This window comes from Vicugna pacos, chromosome 6 (genome assembly GCF_048564905.1).
Source record: "Vicugna pacos chromosome 6, VicPac4, whole genome shotgun sequence".
Classification (NCBI taxonomy): Eukaryota; Metazoa; Chordata; class Mammalia; order Artiodactyla; family Camelidae; genus Vicugna; species Vicugna pacos.
In genome coordinates this window covers 85,469,253-85,488,319 of record NC_132992.1, presented here as the reverse complement: position 1 = coordinate 85,488,319, position 19,067 = coordinate 85,469,253, and the positions used below count along the sequence as shown (strand labels likewise).

The 19,067-nt window shown below is 52.2% G+C and overlaps 1 protein-coding gene across 1 annotated transcript in view; it reads left to right on the top strand.

The window, feature by feature from the left end:
• ITPK1 (inositol-tetrakisphosphate 1-kinase) overlaps positions 1-19,067 on the top strand; it is a 151,239-nt gene that overhangs the window by 88,089 nt on the left and 44,083 nt on the right. The window contains exon 5 of the mRNA XM_072963625.1: positions 14,308-14,425. Within this exon, the coding sequence (XP_072819726.1) occupies positions 14,308-14,425 (118 nt within the window). The remainder of the gene's footprint in view (positions 1-14,307; positions 14,426-19,067) is intronic.

The following is a 19,067-nucleotide window of genomic DNA, read 5'->3' as shown; positions in this document are numbered from 1 at the left end:
AGGAGGAAGGTCACCCTCTTCCATTCTCCTCCTGGCCCACTGGGGGCCGCGACTTCTGTGCCCCCCGTGTGATCTGTGTGCCCACGATATAGGCCTGTGTGGCTTCTTCCAACTTTGTGTATTAAGTCACAAAGCCTCTCACCAGCCAGAGGAAGGCTGCTCAGAGGAGCCACTGCTGGGCCTCTGCTGACCTTGTCCTCCGGGGACGGACGGAGTGAGGCACGAGGACCTTCTCTGAGTCCCTCCCATGCTGGCAGGGGTCCGTGCCCCCTGCCTCAGGCCTCACACACCCCCAGGCTTCTAGCCCCTGACTTGGCCCATGTCTCTCAGTTTCTCCATTGATCCGTGAGATCTCATCAAGTAACTATTATTCATTTATCAAATCTTAATTGAGCACTTACTGTGTTCACGGAATCCTAAGAAACACTGCAAGTACAAAAAATAAGACTGATCAAGTGGATGCAGCCCCTGTCCCCACGGAGTTGTATTCGTGTGTGTGTGTGTGTGTGTGTGTGTGTGAGAGAGAGAGAGAGAGAGAGAGAGTGAGTGAGTGTGTCAGTACAGGAGAGGCAGGGTTGAAAAGTAACATAGTCTCTGATTAGGGTAAGTTCTGGGAAGAAGAAAAATCAAGGCCGTGATAATGGGAGGTTCTTATCACCTCATCCTGTAGCCTCTCTGAGGAGGTAACATTTGCTCTGAGCCTAAAAGGCCTGGTAAGCTGGGGGAGACAGTGGAACAGACTGAGGGTGCTTCGTCCTCCCAGGCCCCTCGGGGGGATGGGCGCAGAGGCCCGAGGACCTGGAATGAGCTGGTGCAGCCCAGCACAGCGGCTGGGAGGGTGCAAACCGAGCATGTGATGGCCCCCGCTTAGAAGAGAGCTGGCTGAGGTGTGTGGCAGGAGGTCAGACTGTCTTCTGCAGCACCAGGGGTCATTGCCAGGGTCACAGCTGGCAGCAGTAGCTGTCTCTGTTCTGCAGCCAGAAGCTGGGAAGGCTGGGTGGCCAAGTGCAGAGGTGAGGGGCCCAGGCTTCCCTGGGCCTGAGTGGCTCCTGGCCCCAGAGGTCAGTGGCACACTGCACACTCGGCTCTGGTTCCAGACAACGCCTTGCTCACTGCCGATAGCAGGACGGGCACCCCGAGTTCTGGCTTTCGGCTTGCACACCCAGCAAGGCAGGTGGAGGAGCCCTGGGGGCCTTGGGAGACTGAGGGTCAGACTCCGGCTGGAGGGCTGTGGGCCCAGGTAGGGTGAGGCAGAGCAGGCCTGTGGCCTGGATCCTGAGATGTGGCCCAAGGGCAGGGGCTGCTCTGCAGGCTCACCTGAACAGGTGTGTGGAGAAGGCATGCAGGGTTAAGACAGGTGCTTAAGGAGTGAAGGGGTAGCTGCTGAGCTTGGGAGGGAACCGAGCTCCTGGGACCAGTGACCCCTTTTCTGGTCCTCTCTGCTCAGCTGTCAGCTGTGATGCGTGGGCCCGAGACCCACTCCGGCCACGCCAGTGACCCCTGAGTGGAAATGCCAGCCTGTCCTGCTCCAGTGTCAGCCTGTGAGGCGATGCCGTCTCCTGGCCGGCACCCAGCCCTGCGGGTCCCTCCCCATTCCTGGCGGGGTGTGTGGCTGCAGGCTGCGGTCTCTCTCCGTTTGCTCCAGGACCTGATTAGTGCCCTGGCACCGGGACAGGGCATGTGACATTTGTCAGGTGAACTGCCTGGCCGGGCACTGTGCCAACCTCCTGCTGACAGGAGATGGAGAACGCTTATAAGTTTGGTGCTAAAATCTGGGGACAGAAAGGGAGCTATTGTTCCAGTGAGGGGCCTGGGAAGAAGGAAAAGGTGTTTGTTGTCTCTCTTGGTTAAGTGCTCCGTTTCCTTCCAGCCCTGTCCTCCTCAGCATTCCGGGTTGTACTTCAGTGGGATGACACTTCTTCACGGACTTTCTGTCAGCTCTGAACAACTGTCTTCCCCGCAAGGACTGTGGTTTTCTCTCCCAGATGGCTGAGCGAGGGGCGTGACACTGGGAAGATGGTGGTCCGGTCGGGGGTGGCATCTGGCCTCGGGATGGCGGTGCCTGTGACCTGGAGGATGCTCAGCCTTGCCCCCACAGGCACTCTCTCTGCTCCCCTCTCCCCTTCCCCGACCTGGTGCGAGTCACATACAGTTCATCCTGGAGTCCGGGGCCTGGGTGCTCCAACTTCCTGTTGTCCTTTCTGAACCCCTTGTTCTGTGACTTTTGTCACCATCAGGGACAGGGGGAAGGGGGTGTTGTTGCTGGCATTCTGCTCCAAGGCAGCTTCCCCTGCTCTTCTCAAAAGCTCCAGTGTCTCTCCCACCTGCTGCCCCCAGGACAGTGAATCTTACCCGTCTGTTCATGGACTGATCCCGGTGGATTTTGTAGGTGTGGCTTTTCCTCTGCCGTCTCTGCCTGGCTCTTCGCAGTCCTGCTTATTTCGACAGTAGGTAATATGTGCACATGAGGCGAATTCAAGGAGTCTTTTCCCGCCTCTGCTGCCCAGTGGGCCAGTTCCTGTCTTGGGTCCCAGTGGTTCCAGCAGCCTGGAACCTTTCTAGGGGAGCTCTGTGTCCGCGAATAAAGGTGCTCTTCCTGTCGCCACGCAAAGCCATTGTTCTGTATGATAGACCTTGGAATTGACTTTGGATCAGTCCTTCCATTAGGCTGCCATTTTCTTTTTAATGGCTGCATTGTTTTCCATTAAATGGCCTTAAATCTGTTTCTTAACCAGTTCTGTACTGATAGACACTTAGGACATTTCTGATATGTTTTAGAAACATGCATCAGTGATTAAATATCCTTGTTCATGTATCTCTGTGTACACATGTGGGGAATTGTGTGGGATGAGTACCTAGCAGTAGGAATTGCTGAGTTTATGTGTCCTTAATTTTGGCTGTTGCCTAATTTCTCTCCATAGAAGTTGTGCCAATAACACGCCCACCCAGCAAGTGCTGGCCTACAGCCCACCACTTTGAGAGGTGTTTGTAATCAGTTTAAAATGGCACGGAGTCTCAGAGTGTCGGAGAATGCCAGGGTCCTAGCAGTCACCCTTCATCTAGTTTTTTCTGCTGGGCACTCAGGGCACTCCGGGTCTGTGTCAGGCTCACACAGCCTGTCTGCTTGGACCTTGAACCTGGCCACCTCGCTCCTGTCTGGTGCAAGTGTGCCCACCCTACCGTTCTCCCCCATACTTCCTGTACTGTGAGGGCCTGACCACCCCAGCCTGAGCTCGTGGGTTTAAATAAAGGGTCTGAAGAGCAAAGTAGGCAGAGGAGCAAATTGCATTGTAATTTTCCTTTCACCAGCTCTGCCAAATCATAGACACAATATTGTGCCAAAGGTCAGGCAGCATCTCCATCCTGTACGGTGAAGTCCGGCGCACGTGCCCCTGAGGCCACGCTGCCCAGGCCTCATCTGTTCCAGGCTCAGCCCCTTGGCCTTGCACCCTGCTGGGCTGGTCACCACATAACTCAAAGCTGGCTTCTCACTCCCCAGCTCAGGACACTGTTGCTTTAGGATCAAGTCCAAACTCCTTGGCCGATCTATCTCCAGCTGTCTCTCCCCCGTCTTCACATAACCTCCCCTTTGAGACCTACATCCACCCAGCCACGCCGGGCTCCCTCACCCCATGTCTCTTCTTTTACTGTCCCCTCTGCTTGGAATATCTTTTCTCCTTGTGGCCCAGGCCTGTGGCCCTTTGTAGCTCAGCATCACTGGCTTCTGGAAACCCCCCTACCCACTGTCCCCGGCTAGGTTAGTTCCCCCATGTGGCAACACTCCCCTACTCTGTTACCACCGCTCACCCCCACATCTCTGCCCACTTAGGAGCCCCCAGTGAGGGTGGATGGGATGTGGCTGAAGCAGTGACTCCCTCTCCCCGTACACACACAGACACACACATACACAGACACACGCACACTCTCACTCACTCCCTCCCTCCCTCCTAGGAGCTCTCACTCTCCCTGGTCTCAGGCTGTCTGTGAGGCCTCAGGCTGAGTGCTCAGACTCTGGAGGTCTCTTTGGAATACAGACGAGGTTGATGAAGACCAGGGCGTGTGCTGGTGGGGAGCACAGCTCTCCCAAGGAGCTGACTCAGGAAGCTAGGAGTAGTGGTAGGTGAGGAGATGCTGTCGGCAGGCCAGGCTGAGTCTGTGCAGGAGTCATCTTGGTGACTGCACAGAGGGACAGTCACGGGGTACGAACAGGCGTGGTTGAACTAGTGAGCGGGCGTCTGTCCCCAGCATGGAGCCATCATCTGGGTGTCACTTGTGTGCCTGTCCTGCTCGCCTTCTTCCCTCTGCTGAGTCTCACCCCTCCTCCAGGGTTGGGGCCTGTGCGGTCACTGTGCTGTGCGTATGCTTGAGGGCCGCAGGCCCTGGGCTCCTGTGTCGTAGTCTGGCTCCATTCAGGGCTTGAAGGTCGTTTCTGTTCATCACATCACAGAATCAAGGAATCCTAGAACTTGAGTCAGAAAAGATGTGATAAACATTTTATTCTCTCATTTTATAAAAGAGAAAACTGAGATACAAATAATTTAAATGGCTTCCTAAAGAAGCACACATAAAGTTAACGGTGATTCTAGGACTTGAACCCAAATTTCTAGGCCCTACCTTTGCCTTGACTTTCACAGTGCCTCAAGATCCTTGCGCTAGGATTGGGACTGCCCAGGTGCAGCTGGGCTGAAAGAGGTGGTCTGCCAGTGATTGGAAGCCAAAAGATTTGGCTGACTCCTAGGGACTGTTGCACAGGTTGCACACTATACAACTTAGTAGATTGCAGGTGGTACCCTATGTGACTGGACTTGCCGCAGGTATGTGCTGAGTGCTGCTACAACCTTCTCTCTTGACTCTTGGGAGCCTACTCCTAAAGTTTAGCTGCATGGATCTCGAGACCAGCCCTATACCAGACCTGGCTGCCTCTTCAGACCCTTGGCCTGTGGTTCTTAAACAGCCATGGGTGCTGTGGTTTAGTTAGGGCCACGACTGGCCGCCTAGCAAGTTGCGTTACATCAAGGCACCCTGGTCTGGTGTTGATTTCTCAGGACTGTGTATGGTATGTGCTTTTCTGTAAGCTCTGAAAAACAAACAGGTATTCTGGGTGGTGCCAGGAAGGCTTTGCCTGGGGGACATTTGGTCCTGGCCTCAGCTGATTTCACAGCTTCAGTGGTCTGCCCAGAGGATTCATTAGTTGTCCTCCCAGAAAGCGTTGCTCAGCCTGCCTCTTGACCTCATCCTCACCTGGAACTGCCCTTCCAGTGACAGATCTCACTTTCTACAGAAGCATCCTGTGTGATTGCTGGTGACACTGCTGTAGTATTAGTCCTCCCTTCGTGGGGCACGTTCCTTCACTCAGCAGTGTCCACTGCAGCCCTGCCCCTGACCATCCCTCAGTGCTGGCGAATCCTCCTCGCAGAGGCCACTGTGCACTGCAGCATCCAGCTGTGCCATTGTATGCTCTCCTGAGAAGCATCTGTCTTTAGTTGTATGAGTTTGTGTTAATCTGGGGTTGACGATGATGCAGACTCTGGCCCAGTGTGGTGGCCCCTCGGGGGTCTTTGGGGAGAAGAGCAAACAAGGGTGGACCCTGGGTGGTAGGAGGAGCAGAGGGGGCCACAGTGGCAGCTCCACCACTCCACTGTGTGACCCTGGGCTCAGTTCTGCTTCCTTTCTCCTTTCTGAAGAGATGGACTGGGACCCTTAGGTCTTGCCAGGCCTGACCGTCGATGACTCTGCCTCTGGAAAGGCTGTGGCAAGCTCTGTGTGCCCTCTTTTTGGCTTTTCCTTGTGCTGACCCCAGATGCAGTGTGCCTGGTCTCCCAGGCTGAACCACCAGGCTAAAGGCCTAGGCTTGGGTTGGCAGAACATGAGAAAGACTTATTTTTTCCTTTCAACATAAATTTTAAAAGAATATTTTTCGATTTTTAGATCTGAGAAATTGTGGTAAATTTTTTTTAAGTCACGTAATTATTTAGTGACACCAGGAGTCTAAGATCCTGGGCCTCTTGATTCCTGGTATAGTTTTCATTCCAGTAAACCATCGTGACTTGATGTTGAAGGAGAGGTTCCACATCTTCACGCAGTAACTGTGTGGTCATATAAAAGTGCCCATTCTTTTTTGTTTTATGTAAATAAATAAATAATGGAAAACTAAAAAAAAATTCTTTTTTTAAGAATGAACCTGAGCGATACATGTTGTAGCTAGAATTGAGGTGCTTTTCATTTACCCAGGTTTGCCACGCCTCATTTCACTGATCAGCAGGCTCTGGAACCAGATGGCATGGGTTCAGGTCCCATCCTGGCTACTTCCTAGCTGAGAGAGCCTGGTCAAGGTATTGAGGTTCTCTGAACCTCAGTTTCTCTGTCTGTCAAAGGGGGTCGCACATACAACCTACTCCAGGGTTGTGAGGAATAAACATGTCAGTTCCTGCAAGACATTGTCCTGCACTTGGTGGATGTTTAGGAGAAGTTAGCTGCTGTCATTCACCATTTATTACTGTAATTATCAATAATAATAACACATCCTAGAATCTTGCCAGGACCTCTATCGTGGCATCAAGACTTCAGGGGCTAGCAGCTTCCTGCTTCCTTTCACCCTTTCACCACTTGGTGTGGAAGGACCTAGTTAAAAAGCCAGGCTTTGTGGCCATCAGCTAGATGGTCTGGGCTTGGGCCATGCTCTCAGGAAGAGCCGGAAGGAATGAGATTATGCTGAGTAAATCCAAGGTCACTTCCTTAACCGTAAAAGCCCCCATGAGTAATTTTTAACAGCCACAAGAAAGTCATTTCAGTTCTTCCCCAGAGTGCGTTTTGGTGGCGGAGTGTTAACTGGAACACATAGACCCTGACTTGTGGGATCCTAGGATCTGCCTGGAGAGTTTCTTCTGTGCGTGGGCTGTGGGATTCACCTTGAGTGCCAACTCTTATCTACTTCTCGAACCACGTGATAATCAGGAGCCTGAAGTCCCACTGGGATTAGCACAAAGGTTGTTGTAACTCCCAAGTGATCGCCGCTGTGGTCAGTGGTGATGGCTGCTGTAGGAGGCGTGGTGGAATCGGGCCCCCTTTTCCATTTTTGATCCATTCTCTGTGGAAGGCTGGAGTCCCAGACAGGATAAGTGCAGGGCAGGCCACACTGCAGAGCAGGGCCTGCAGTCCAGGGCCTTGCTGTTGAGTCCATGCTTGCTTGTCTTACTGTTTTTTTTTTTAAATTGAAGTATAATACACACAGAGTAGCTTGATGAATTTTGCAAACCAGAGACACCATGTACCTAGCACCAGATCAAGCAGTAGAGCAGGGCTGCTCCCCTGAGCCCAGCCCGGCCCAGCCTTGCCCAGCTCTGGCCAGCCTGGCCCCACCTGACCCAGCCTCACCTGACTCCACCCTGCCCTTCCCCTCTTCTTCCCTGTCCTTGGGCAGGGAGCTCCCTCTCCTGTCCTCCCACATCACATCTCTTCCCGAGGTAGGGGCCAGGGCCACTAGAGGGAAGAAGATTGGTTACCAAACCAGGAGATGGACTTTCTCCAACGAACTGGGTGCTCGCAAATCCCTGTTCCATGAGTGGCATCATCCAGCCTGCCCCCATCTCCATCCCCTGACTAATCCTGGCCAGCAGGATTTTTCTGAAATTTTCTTTTAAAGTTTCTCTGCCCCTCCCTCCAGCCTGCAGGTTAACAAATGCTTGCAGGGGGAACTGGCCCTTAGCTGGCCCAGCCCTACCTGCATTCCTTTTTCCACTTTCACCGTGCTGTTCCCTGCCCTGCTTCCAGTAGAGACTGAGAGCTCCCTGAGGACAGCAGGGTCAGGCTCACTCCCGCTGTGGTGTTTGCATAAGTGTCTGCTGGGATATGACTACCCAGGAAGCCATCTGTCAAATAACTGGCCACTCAGAGACCCAGGAGGACACTCTGCTCATTCGTGGGAGGTCTGGGCAGCTCTCAGCCTCTTCATTCTCCTCCAACTGCTGGTCCCAGGCTTCAGTCCTCTGTTTCCTATTCTAGACCTGCCCAACTGAGTTGTGGACAGATGAGGACTGAGGCTTACAGAGACCCAATGCTGTAAGTGGGGAAGGCGAGGTTTTACCCTAGGTCTGGCAGCCTTGGCGCCTCTACATGTAATGTCTTCCCCGTCTTGACCTTCACTTGACAGAGGAGGAAGCTGAGGCCCAGAGAGGAGACGGGGCTTCCCACACCCCGTGGTATTACATCTAAGAAGCCATAGTCTAATCCAAGTTCACGAAGATTTACACTAGTGTGTTCTTCTGAAAGATTTATAGTTTCAGCTCTTACTTCATAGGATTTTTATATTGAAAGAAATGGGGCTTGCAGACTGCTTTATCCAGTGGTGTGCATGTAGCCAGTCCTGGGTATATGGTAGCTGTTACTGTTTTAAATTATTATCAGTTATGATTGCTTGTTAGCTGTTATTTATTATCATCCTTACCATGATTAATCTCTCGTCGTGTTTCCTATCTGGGTGGCTGCCTCTGGCTCCTTCCTGAAAGACAGTGTTGATGTTTGAACTAGTTTCTGGAAAGCTGGGGATGCAGGGAGTTGAAAAAAGAGAGAACCTCGTTATTTCCCCCACTCCCCCCATTTTCCTGCAGACTTTTTGTTTTGGAAAATTTTTAAATGCTTGGGAAGATGCTGCAGTGCACCCCGTGCCATCACCCAGCTTCACCAGTTAGCAGCTGGTGGCCTCTCTCCTTTCAGCTGTGCCTCACCTGGTTCCCTCCCCACCCACTGCACCTGGTCATTTGGAAGCAAATTTCAGACATCGTGTTTAATCTATAAATCGTTTTAGTACACATCTCTAAAAAATGAATCACCACTTTCTGAAAAAAGAGACCTGCACTGTTTTGGGGGAGTGGGCCAGAGCCCCATTACCTCCTGAGCATCCCGGGGGCAGGTGCCTCTCCTGCTTCCCTGTAAGGAACAGGCTGGCTGGCTGCAGCTGGCACCGTGGGCTCTGTCTGGACCTGAGCCATCCACAGAGGGTCCCTCCCTACAGCCTGGGCTGCCGTGGCGGGGGATCGTGTCATGCTCCAGGCGTCAGCAGGGCCAGCCGGGGGCAGAGCTGCTGGGTTGCTCGTCCCGAGTGCAGAGCTAGCCTACCCTGCTACCTGCTGGATGGGGCAGGGTGTGATGAGTTCAGAGACCCCGGGTCAGGTTGGGCCCTGCAAGTCCATGTGTTGCAGAATCATGAGAATCCTTTTTGTTTGGATATCTTCCGGCTCTTATCTGTCATCACCTTCTTGTCCACAGCAGCTCCCTGAGATAGGTTTTATTCAAAATGCACATTTATACACAAGAAAATGGAATCCCAGAGATTAATCCTAGTTTCTTCTACACAGGCGTAAAAGTGGCAGAGGCAGGATTTGAACTTGGAAATTCCACCTGCATTTTCTATTAGATGAGAGCAGATCCTTGCGATTCGCTCCCTGCTTCCCGTTTCCCTGTTTCCTGGCCATAAATGGACTACAGAGAAAATAGTATCTCTGATGGTCATCTCAGTCCTCTCATTCGGCTCAGATTCTCAGCGGGGAAACCTTGACTTCCCCCCAGCCCAGCAGAGGGCCCAGGACCCCTCTTGGCATCATCATCCCGTGAGCCTCAGAGGGCATCTGGCTGGTCTGTGCCCCTTTGTCGGTGGTCTCTGCACCTCCTTGAGGCCCTGCTGACCCCGGCTATCTCTTTGTGCATTTCCCCTTCTTTAGCCGCTTAAAGCCAGGCTTTCCCTTGTACACCCAGGATCCCTTTCTAGGTGTTTCGAGGCAGACCCTCTAATGGAACATGTGTTTACCATTTGCCATGGAGACGGTTTGGGTCTTTCTTCTTCTGAGTGGTGATGAAACAGTACAGGGCGCTCACCCTTCCAGCAAGTTGTTTGGTTAATTCTAAAAGACTTGTGAAAAATGCATGAGGCCTGTGATACAATAGATAAGCTGAAAAGCTTGGAAGAAAATCTGCTTGTGGATAGTGGAGCCACTGGAGAAACTCCTTCTTTGTCCTCTCTGTCCTTGTCCCAAAAGAGATTGTGTTTGGGAATAATTCTTCTGTTAATTCTGATGCTTTCGTCCTGGGTCAAAAGCTCGTTGGCGCCTGCTTGTCAGATCTTTTCCTCTTTGGTTTCTTCTAGCCCCTTTGGCTTAAATTCATGTCTTAATGAGTCTGAGTTCTCTCTTTAAAGGTCACTGTCCTAATGCATGAAAGTGGAACCAGAACGAGCTTTGTGGTTTTTTTAAAATTTTAATTAAATTTTTATTGAAGTATACTTGATTTACAGTGTTTCTGGTGTACAGCAAATTGATTCGGTTATATATACAGACATAGATGTATATTCTTTTTCAGATTCTTTTCCATCTTAGGTTATACAAGATATTGAATATAGTTCCCTGTGCTATATAGTTGGTCCCTGTTGCTTATCTATTTTATATATAGTAATGTGTATCTGTTAATCCCAAATTCCCAGTTTATTCCTCCTCTACCCTTTCCCCTTTAGTAACCCTAAGTTTGTTTTCTGTGTCTGAGTCTGTTTCTGTTTTGTAAATAAGTTCATTTGTATATATATTTTTAGATTCCACATGTAAGTGATGTCATATATTTGCCTTTGACTTACTTCACTTAGTAAGACAATCTCTAAGTCCTTCCATGTTACTGCAAATGGCATTATTTTATTCTTTTTTATGGCTGAGTAGTATTTCATTGTGTGTGTGTATACATACACACCACATCTTCTTTACCTAGTCATGTCGATGGACATTTAGGTTGCTTCCATGGCTTGGCTATTGTAAATAGCGCTGCTATAAACATTGCGGGTACATACATCTTTCTGATTTAGAGTTTTTATCTTTTCCGGATATATGCCTAGGAGTGGGATTGCTGGATCAATGGTAACTCTATTTTTAATTTTTTAAGGAACTTCCATACTATTTTCCGTAGTGGCTGCACCAATTTACCTTCCCACCAACAGTGTAAGAGGGTTCCCTTTTTTCCAGAACCTCTCTAGCATTCATTATTTGTAGACTTTTTGATGCTGGCTATTCTGACTAGTGTGAAGTGGTACCTCATTGTGATTTTGATTTGTATTTCTCTAATAGTGATGTCGAGCATCTTTTCATGTGCCTGTTGCCATCTGTATGTCTTCTTTAGAGAAATGTCTGTTTAGGTATTCTGCCCGTTTTTTGATTGGGTTTTTTTATTTTTGATACTGAGCTATATGAGCTGTTTGTATATTTGGAAATTAATCCCTTGTCAGGTGCATTGTTTGCAAATATTTTCTCCCATTCAGTAGGCTGTCTTTTTGTTTTGTTTATGGGTTCCTTTGCCGTGAACTAACTTTGTGTTTTTCAGCAACTGTGCACTCTTCTCAGTACTGCAGTGGGGGTGGGGGGTGTGTCCATGTTTTACAGGACCTTGGTTGTTGGGGGAGCACTGGGCCAGCCTGTTGAAGCAGCATCTCTGATGATGCCTCCCTTTTGAAGGAGAGCAGTGAGCATGTGTGTATCCCTGCCGTTACCTGTAATGCGTCTAGCAAGCAGTTGCCTATGTTGTTCTTGGAACAGCCCCCATGTGTGGCCTTGAATGTGCCTCAAACCCTATTCCTAGGTTTCTTCAATTTAGACTCACAAGTCACAGATGAGGAAACTAAGAGCAGCAAGTGGCTTGCCCAAGGCGACAGCAGGCGGTGATTGCAGCGGGAGCCTGGGTTTCTTGACTCCCAGTCCCAATCTCCTCTGTGCCCGGCTGCTTCCCGGCACGACGGGCCGGGTGGGTGGTGAGAGCACTGAACTGCTTTCAGTTCATAACCCAGAAGGCAAATTCATCTGCCAGGATTCTCACTGGCCAGATCCAGTAAAGGAAGACGTGGAAGGCTGTTGTTCATCCAGCATCGGCTGCACCCTGCATGATGCCCTGAGAGCTGTGGATGACGCGAAGGTTGTTGAGCGGATGACCTTTTAACATGAGGACATTGATGTACTTTCAGTCGTATATGTTAATCTCGGTTTCTCACGAATGATGTGCTCTTGTGACAGCATAGACCTGGTTCAGGGGAACAAGCCCTGGGAGAGGAGCAGTGCCCACAGGAAGAGCTGCCGCTGGGGAGCCCGCGGCAGAGAGGTTCAGGCACCTGGGTAAGGCTGAGGCCGCAGGAGAGAGAACTGGACACGGCCCCTTGGCCTGAGGGCAGCCCGGGATAACCCTTCCTTAAGGACACCTGTGTGTGCCAGATGCGGGCCCCCCCACATCAGCTGCTGGGCTCATTCCATACGAGCAGGGCCAGGGGCCAGCCTCTCAGGGAGAGGAGAAGGCCGTGAAGGCAGCTTCTGTTCTGCATTTGGGTCTGCAGGTGCGGCTGCTGGGGGAGGACCTTGGTGGGGCGAGAGCATGGAGGCCCCACGGAGTTCACGGGTGTGAGGACAGGAGGAAGTCCTCCCCAGATGCATGCCCTGACCACCCCTTAGGGACGCAGACTTTTTTTAAATTTTAACATTCAGAGAAAAAGACGCCCATGAGCCCATGACCAGATACTCTGGTATGAAACACAAGGCAGGAGCAGATTTCAGAGAAATAGATGTGAATCTGGCTTTTGTGTTGAGAGCTCTTTAAAATGATTGCTGGGAACCAAAACTGGTTCACTGGAAAAAAAAAATCATCCCAAATGGAGCTTTCTTTTTGCTGATAAGGTTTACTAGAAAAGAAGCATTGTGGCTTTTCCTCGGCCTCTGCTGACCTCCCAGACTGATCTCGTCTCGTGGATGGGAGCTGTGAATTAAGCTGGCGTATTCATTCCCTGAGGCTGCCGGGGCAGAGTACCACAGGCTGAGTGGCCTAAAACAATAGAAACCCGTTCTCTCTCAGTTAAGGAGGCTAGAAGTCTAGAATCAAGCTGTCTGCGGGGGGTGGTTCCTTCCGGAGGCTCTGCGGGAGAATCTGTTCCACGCCTCTCCTGGCTTCTGGTGGCCGGTGGCGATCCTTGCCTTGTAGCTGACTTCAGTCACTGTCTCCGTCATCACACAGCCTTCTCCCTGTGTGTCCCTGTGTCCAAACAGTCCTGGTCTTGAAGATGCCAGTCAATGAATGAGGGTTCATCCTAATGCGATATGACCTCATCTTAACTCGATTACATCTGTAAAGACATTATTTCCAAATAAGGGCACATTCTCAGGGACTGGGGCTTAGGACTTGAACAGATCTGTGGGCGGGACACAGTTCAACTCACAGTAACAACAGCTGGTAAATGGCCTTCCTTACGCCCAGCCTTCTCTCCGAGCCCCTCTCCTGTTACTCCAGCAGTCCCCATTTTTGTCCTTAGAGTCTTAGAACCAGAGGGGTGGTCTCATTTCCTTGACAAGCTGCTCTAGCCCACTGATGTGACCAGGAGCTCCTGGAGTCACAGAGATGACACATGGCAGGGCCAAGATCCCTGCGTTCTTTTCCTCTAAACATTTTGCTGTCTTTTGTTAAATTCCGTTACAGATAATGGTTTCTTGTTTCCCACGTGCCTCGGTGTTATTTCCCCAAGAACATTGTAACTTCCTTAAAGGCTCATCTTATCACAGTTCCGCTTGCATTTCCACAATCTGCCGTGAAGCTAGTAGGTATTAATAAGCACTTGTTGGAGTGAGCACTTAAAGGCTGGGGTGGCCACTCCCCAGCAAGTGTCATCACCATGCCTTCCCACAGACCTTCTAAGTCCCGGCAGCCCACTGTCCCCAGCCCTGCCTCAGAGCCATATCAGTGCAAGGTGCTGGCCACTCCCACTGAACATAATCAACACATGGAGCAGATCTGGTTTCAGGTGAGGCTTTATCCAGGAGTCAAGCCAACTAGAACCCAGTTATTCTCCTTTTCTCGGCTGTTTTCTCAGTTTGGGCTCCATTTTGAGCTTTGGCTCCGTCAGGTGTCTCCTTCAGATCCTGGGGTGACTGTGCCAAACTGCCCGGTCTCCCTGCTTCCTCTTGTCTTCAGGGAGGGAGAGTGCTCTTCTCCCAGCATTCCCAGCAAGAGCACTGGGCCTGCCTCTGATTGGACAGACTCAGGTCATGTCCTCTCCTGAGCCTGCAGCCCCAGGAGGGGGAACGTGCTGATTGGTCTGACCAAAGTCATGTGATCCCAGTGGGGCTGAGTGGGTGGAGACCATTTCCTGAGACCAGGTGAAACCTCAACCAGAAGTTAGGGCTGGTGGAGGGAATGGAGGAGAGGGATGGATGCGGGGAGGGCACACAGGGATGAAATCTTGCTAGTCACCCTCGTTTCAGCATCAGTCTTTCCTCTCTAACCGGAAGGAGTGTGGTTTCCTTTCAGGAGTACATCGATGCCCACCCCGAGACCATTGTCCTGGACCCCCTTCCTGCCATCAGGACACTGCTTGACCGTTCCAAGTCCTACGAGCTCATCCGGAAGATCGAGGCCTACATGAAAGGTATGGCACATGTGGCTCGGCCTCCGTGGCAGTTGGCTCACCCCATGGACACAAGGTGGCCTTTGTGTGGGGCGGGACGAGGGGAGTCTGGTCTTTTTAAGCACTTTCATGTGGGAGGCAATTGAACATTCTGGGGAGGACCTTTCCTTCTCCAACTATGACCAGCAGAGTTAGGAAATAAAAGCCCTCGGGTGCTCTTTGGGAGAGTGGCTCCAACCACTTCAAGACGGTTTTGTTTTGTTGTCTTAAACCCATGAGTGGTGATGAAGTGTCCAGATAACACAGTGGTTAGAGAGCAGAAATGTGTGCAGAATAGCTCAGCGGCAGCCGGGCGGGCGGAAAAGGAACGGGGCAAAAGAGGAAAACAGAGAAATTACAGGGCCTTTCATCAAACACATGGAGATATGTAATGTGGCGGCTGGACCTCGCGGGGCACGCTCTGTTCTCGCAGGCAGCAGCCTCCCTCTTAGCTGCCCGAGCGCCTCCTGCCAGCTCCAGGCTCTTGCCCCTGAGGACTCATCCTCCCCACCTCCCAGGGCAGGGCAGCTCCGGAGCAGTCAGACTGTCTTTCCGAGGTGTTGTTTATGTGAGAAGGGCTTTTTGGAAAGATCCACATTAACGGTAACCTCCTAGTCCTCCGCCTGGTCCACGCGTCCCCTGCTGAGTTCTTGTTTAACTTAAAGAAAAAGTGTTTTGCCTGGGCCCTGGGGCTGGGGGAGGGTTCATCTTAGAGGTGAGAGTGGCAGTCCCTGTACCTGCCATTCAGATGCTGTGTGTGTGGCCAGAAGGGGCTGCCTGGATCTCTGACCTGGCCCCAGGTGTCGTTCGTTTGGTGGTTGGCCCAGTGGTACTTTGGTTCACAGGACCAGCCTGGGAGTAACACGAGCAGGATTTATTGGGTACATGCTGAGTGCCCAGCCCCGGGCTGAGCCTTCTTCTTACATTTTCTCCTCTGGTGCTTATGCAAATGGACAGGATCATCCTCCCTGTTTTGCAGAAGAGGCTCTGAGAGGTTAGCAGTTGGGCCAGCATCACACAGCCTGTAAAATGCAGAGCCAGAATCTAGCCAGGTCCCTCCAACTCAAGCTCCCCAGCTCCTAACTCCTAAGCTTGACTTTCATGTCCATAGTCAGAGGGCCCTGGATCTAGCAAGCCCCTGGCATGGATGCAGTCATGGACCCTTGGTTCTCTAAAGTGTGCTCTGTGGAAGACATGGGTGCTGGCCTCTTTCCTTGGGTCTGAAGTCAGTGACCATGTCAATTTATATTCCCTTTGCATTCCTTTCCTGGGTCCAACCAGAACCCCCAGACGAAAAGGAAGATCTAAAGTGATGCTTTGGCTGAACGTTGGTGCTGGAAAGGAAATCCATCTCTTCCCAGGAAGTGTGTGTGTTCCCAGCTACGTGTGAAGGAACAGGAGGGGATGGTAAAAGACGGGAGGGCCTGGTTAGTGGGCAGAGTTGCAGGTCAGCAGTAGAGGCAAGTCTTTTAGAAGAGAGATGCCTTCTGATTGGGGATTTGGGGATTTGGGGAGGGCTCTGCTGAGAGGGCTTTTTGGAGTGAAATGTACAAGCTTTTGTAGATGTGGACTGAGATTGTGTCTGAATCTTGCTGCTGTGTGATCTTGGCCAAGTCTGTTGACCTGGCCCTGCCTGTTTTCTGTAAGATGAGTAAAAAATAAGTGGTTTATCCATGGGGCCTGGGGTTGGGATAACGGGATGATGTCTGAAGAGCACTTAGCATGGCCTCGGCCCATGGGGTCACCCAGAAATGGGAGGCACTGTCACCGCTCCTGTTATAGGGGAAAGGGCTGAGGCATCTGGATTGGATCTTGGGATCTGTCTCCATTTTTGTGGGCAGATAATCAGGGCTGGGGTCAAGGGTGAGCCCAGGCCTGGAGTGTGATCATGCGTGTTCAGGGACCAGGGCAGCGGTGATGGGCTAGACCGCAGGGTACATGGGAAGGAGGCCTGTCCCTGGTGGGTGAGTACTGAGAGGGTGACAGCCTGGGCCTCCCACACAGGGCAGGGTGTGAGCAAAGCGGGCCAAGAGCCAGAGTGTGGGGTACTTGCACGGACCTGCAGACCATTGGTCAGAGGGGGACTGAGAACACCTCGTGCAACTGGGGACTCCATTCGTGAGCAGCCTTTGAAGGTGTATGAGCTGGTGAGTGAGGAGATGAGAATACGTTTTTTAGGTAGGCAGCGCAGGGGGGCCTGAGACCTTACCCCCACCCACGCTACGGGCTGGTGACCAGCCCCTCAAACTCAAGTGCTGTCAGCTGAGGAGCTGCCTGCGAGAACTTGTTGACCAAACTCAAGAGACAGGCTTGGTCCTGGGCCAGCAGGCATTGTTGCGTGGGTGGGCCGTGACCGCTGCTCCCTGGGTTTTCCTTATCGTGCACGCCGAGCCAGGCCGGTATTCTTCCAGGAGGGCAGGCAAAGGCTGGGACTTCCTGGAGCCTTTTCCTGCCCACCCGGGGGCTGTTGAAGCACTGCTGGCTCCCACCTCCCATCCTCCCAGAGGCTGAGGCTGCTCCCCACGCAGATGCAGAGAACCTCCTCTGGGAAGTGCATCCCTGGCACTCCCCGCCCCACGCCTGCTCTTCCTGGAGGCACACAGCCCCATTAGGCCTACCGTAAAGGGCCCTAATTACCCTTGAAGTTCCTCGATTTCAGCAGTCCAAGTGATGCTGCTTTTATGTTGGGAGAAGGGGCTTGGCAGAGACTCCTGGAGTTGTCACCATCCCCCAGGCCGAGGCAGCTCTCCCTGTCCTCAGAGAGCTTGGGTGGCTGCAAAGAAGAAAGGGGGGAGGCTCTTGCAGGGAGGTGACCGAGGCTCCCTGCTCTGTAGTGGGGGTGGGCTTGTGGGCTGTGACACATGGGGAGGGCGCTCGGATCGAGGGTCCACGCCCAGGCGGGCCTTCCGTCTCCATGCAGAGCATCAGCAGGGGCGGCCTCCTGCCTCCCAGCCTCACTCTCTGAGTACGTAATGCCACTTGGAGTGGTTGGTGCCATCTCAGTTCTAGTTCCCAGAGCTCATCTTTTTCTATTTCAGAGCCTGGAGGGGAGACAGGGTCCTTCCTGCCTCAGACCTATTGGTCTTAAGCCTGCTGCTAAGGTTGCTGCCACAGCAGAGACCCTAGAGGAGGCTGGATTAACGGAGATGGACTTCATTGCTCTCTCATGTGAAAGCCCAGGGCAAGGCCACCCAGTGCTGGCGAGCGACAGCGGGAGCCCAGGCTTCCTCGGGCTTGTTGTTCTGTGGTGTGGCCTTTCTGGTCCAAGGCAGTGCTGAAGCTCCAACCATCATGTCCAAAATCTAGACATTAGGATGGAGAGGGGACTAAGGAAAAGAGAGCAAAGAGAAATATCCCAAGTTATCATTTAAGGAAAAGTTCTGGAAGCTACAGTGATGCTCTCTGTCCATACCTCATTGGCCAACTGAGTCACATACTGAGCTCCAAGGGAGCTGGGAAATGTGGTCTTCATTTTGAGCAACCATGTGCCAAATTTGGGAGCTCTGTCATCATGGAAGAAGGGGAAGAATGAGTTTTTTTTGGGACAACTAGTTGTCTGCCTCCCCACCTTCTGCAAGTGGGTTCCTGTCTGCAGAATCCATGAGTGAATGTGAGTGACTCTTGGAATGACCTTTCCCTGTCCAGCTGGCCAGGGTGGGTGGCCTCAGTAGCAAGTCCCTTCTATACAGCAGCTCAGACAGAGTGAAGTCAGTAGGCTTACAGAGTGACCCACCCCAGAGTGCCTGGGCCGCAGGTTTCTCTAATAGATGATCGCTTCTGGGTGGGGCTGCACCCACACCCTTTGGCCAGAGGCACAGATGGTACTGAACCTGGATCCAATTCAAACCAAGTATAGGAGCTTCCTGGAAATTGATGGGGGTGGAGGAGGCTGTGTCACAAGCCAAGATTGCTGGACACAGGTCTCGAGGCCTCTTCTCTCATGGGCACCTGCTCTGCTGCATAGGGCCAGGATTTTCAGGTTGAAGTCTGACCAAGGCCTGATTCTGCCACTCCAGGCTGAGCGGTTCTGAGCAAGACTCTAGCCAGCCCCTGAACTGGCTAAAGCTTTGGGTGAGAAAGCTGTGATTGAATGACAGGGTTGTCTCCTTGGAGTGGCAGCTGGTGGAGGGTCTCAGGCCACAGGGCAAAGGACTCAGAGGCCTTCCTGAGCTGATGATGGCTGCTGATGAGGTGTGGCTCCCCCGGCATCTCCCACACATGCGCTCGGGGGATGACAGATGGCAATCCGGACGCTGGGCCTCCCTGGGGAGGGAGGCACACACCACAGATCGAGCGTCTCTGCCTGTGGTTTTATGGGAATTTAATCAGGGCTCATCTTGGAGGCTGTTTGGAGGCCAGATTGAAATGGAGTAATCTAGACAGCAAGCAAAGGGAAAATACTACTCCGTAGGGCCTGGGAGAAGTGATTCCCACAGAGCAGCCGTCTCGAGCTGGGGGCTCTCACTCAGAGGTGGGGGCCGACTGTCCGCCCCTGGTGAGCTGCTAAAGGGCTGTGGGCGGGAGAGGAGAGAGCTGGAGGGGTTCTGGGGTCGAGGTCCGGGCCTCAGGTCCACCTGTGTCCCTTGCATTGTGTGGCCTGCAGGGCACCGTTCCTCTGGAGCTG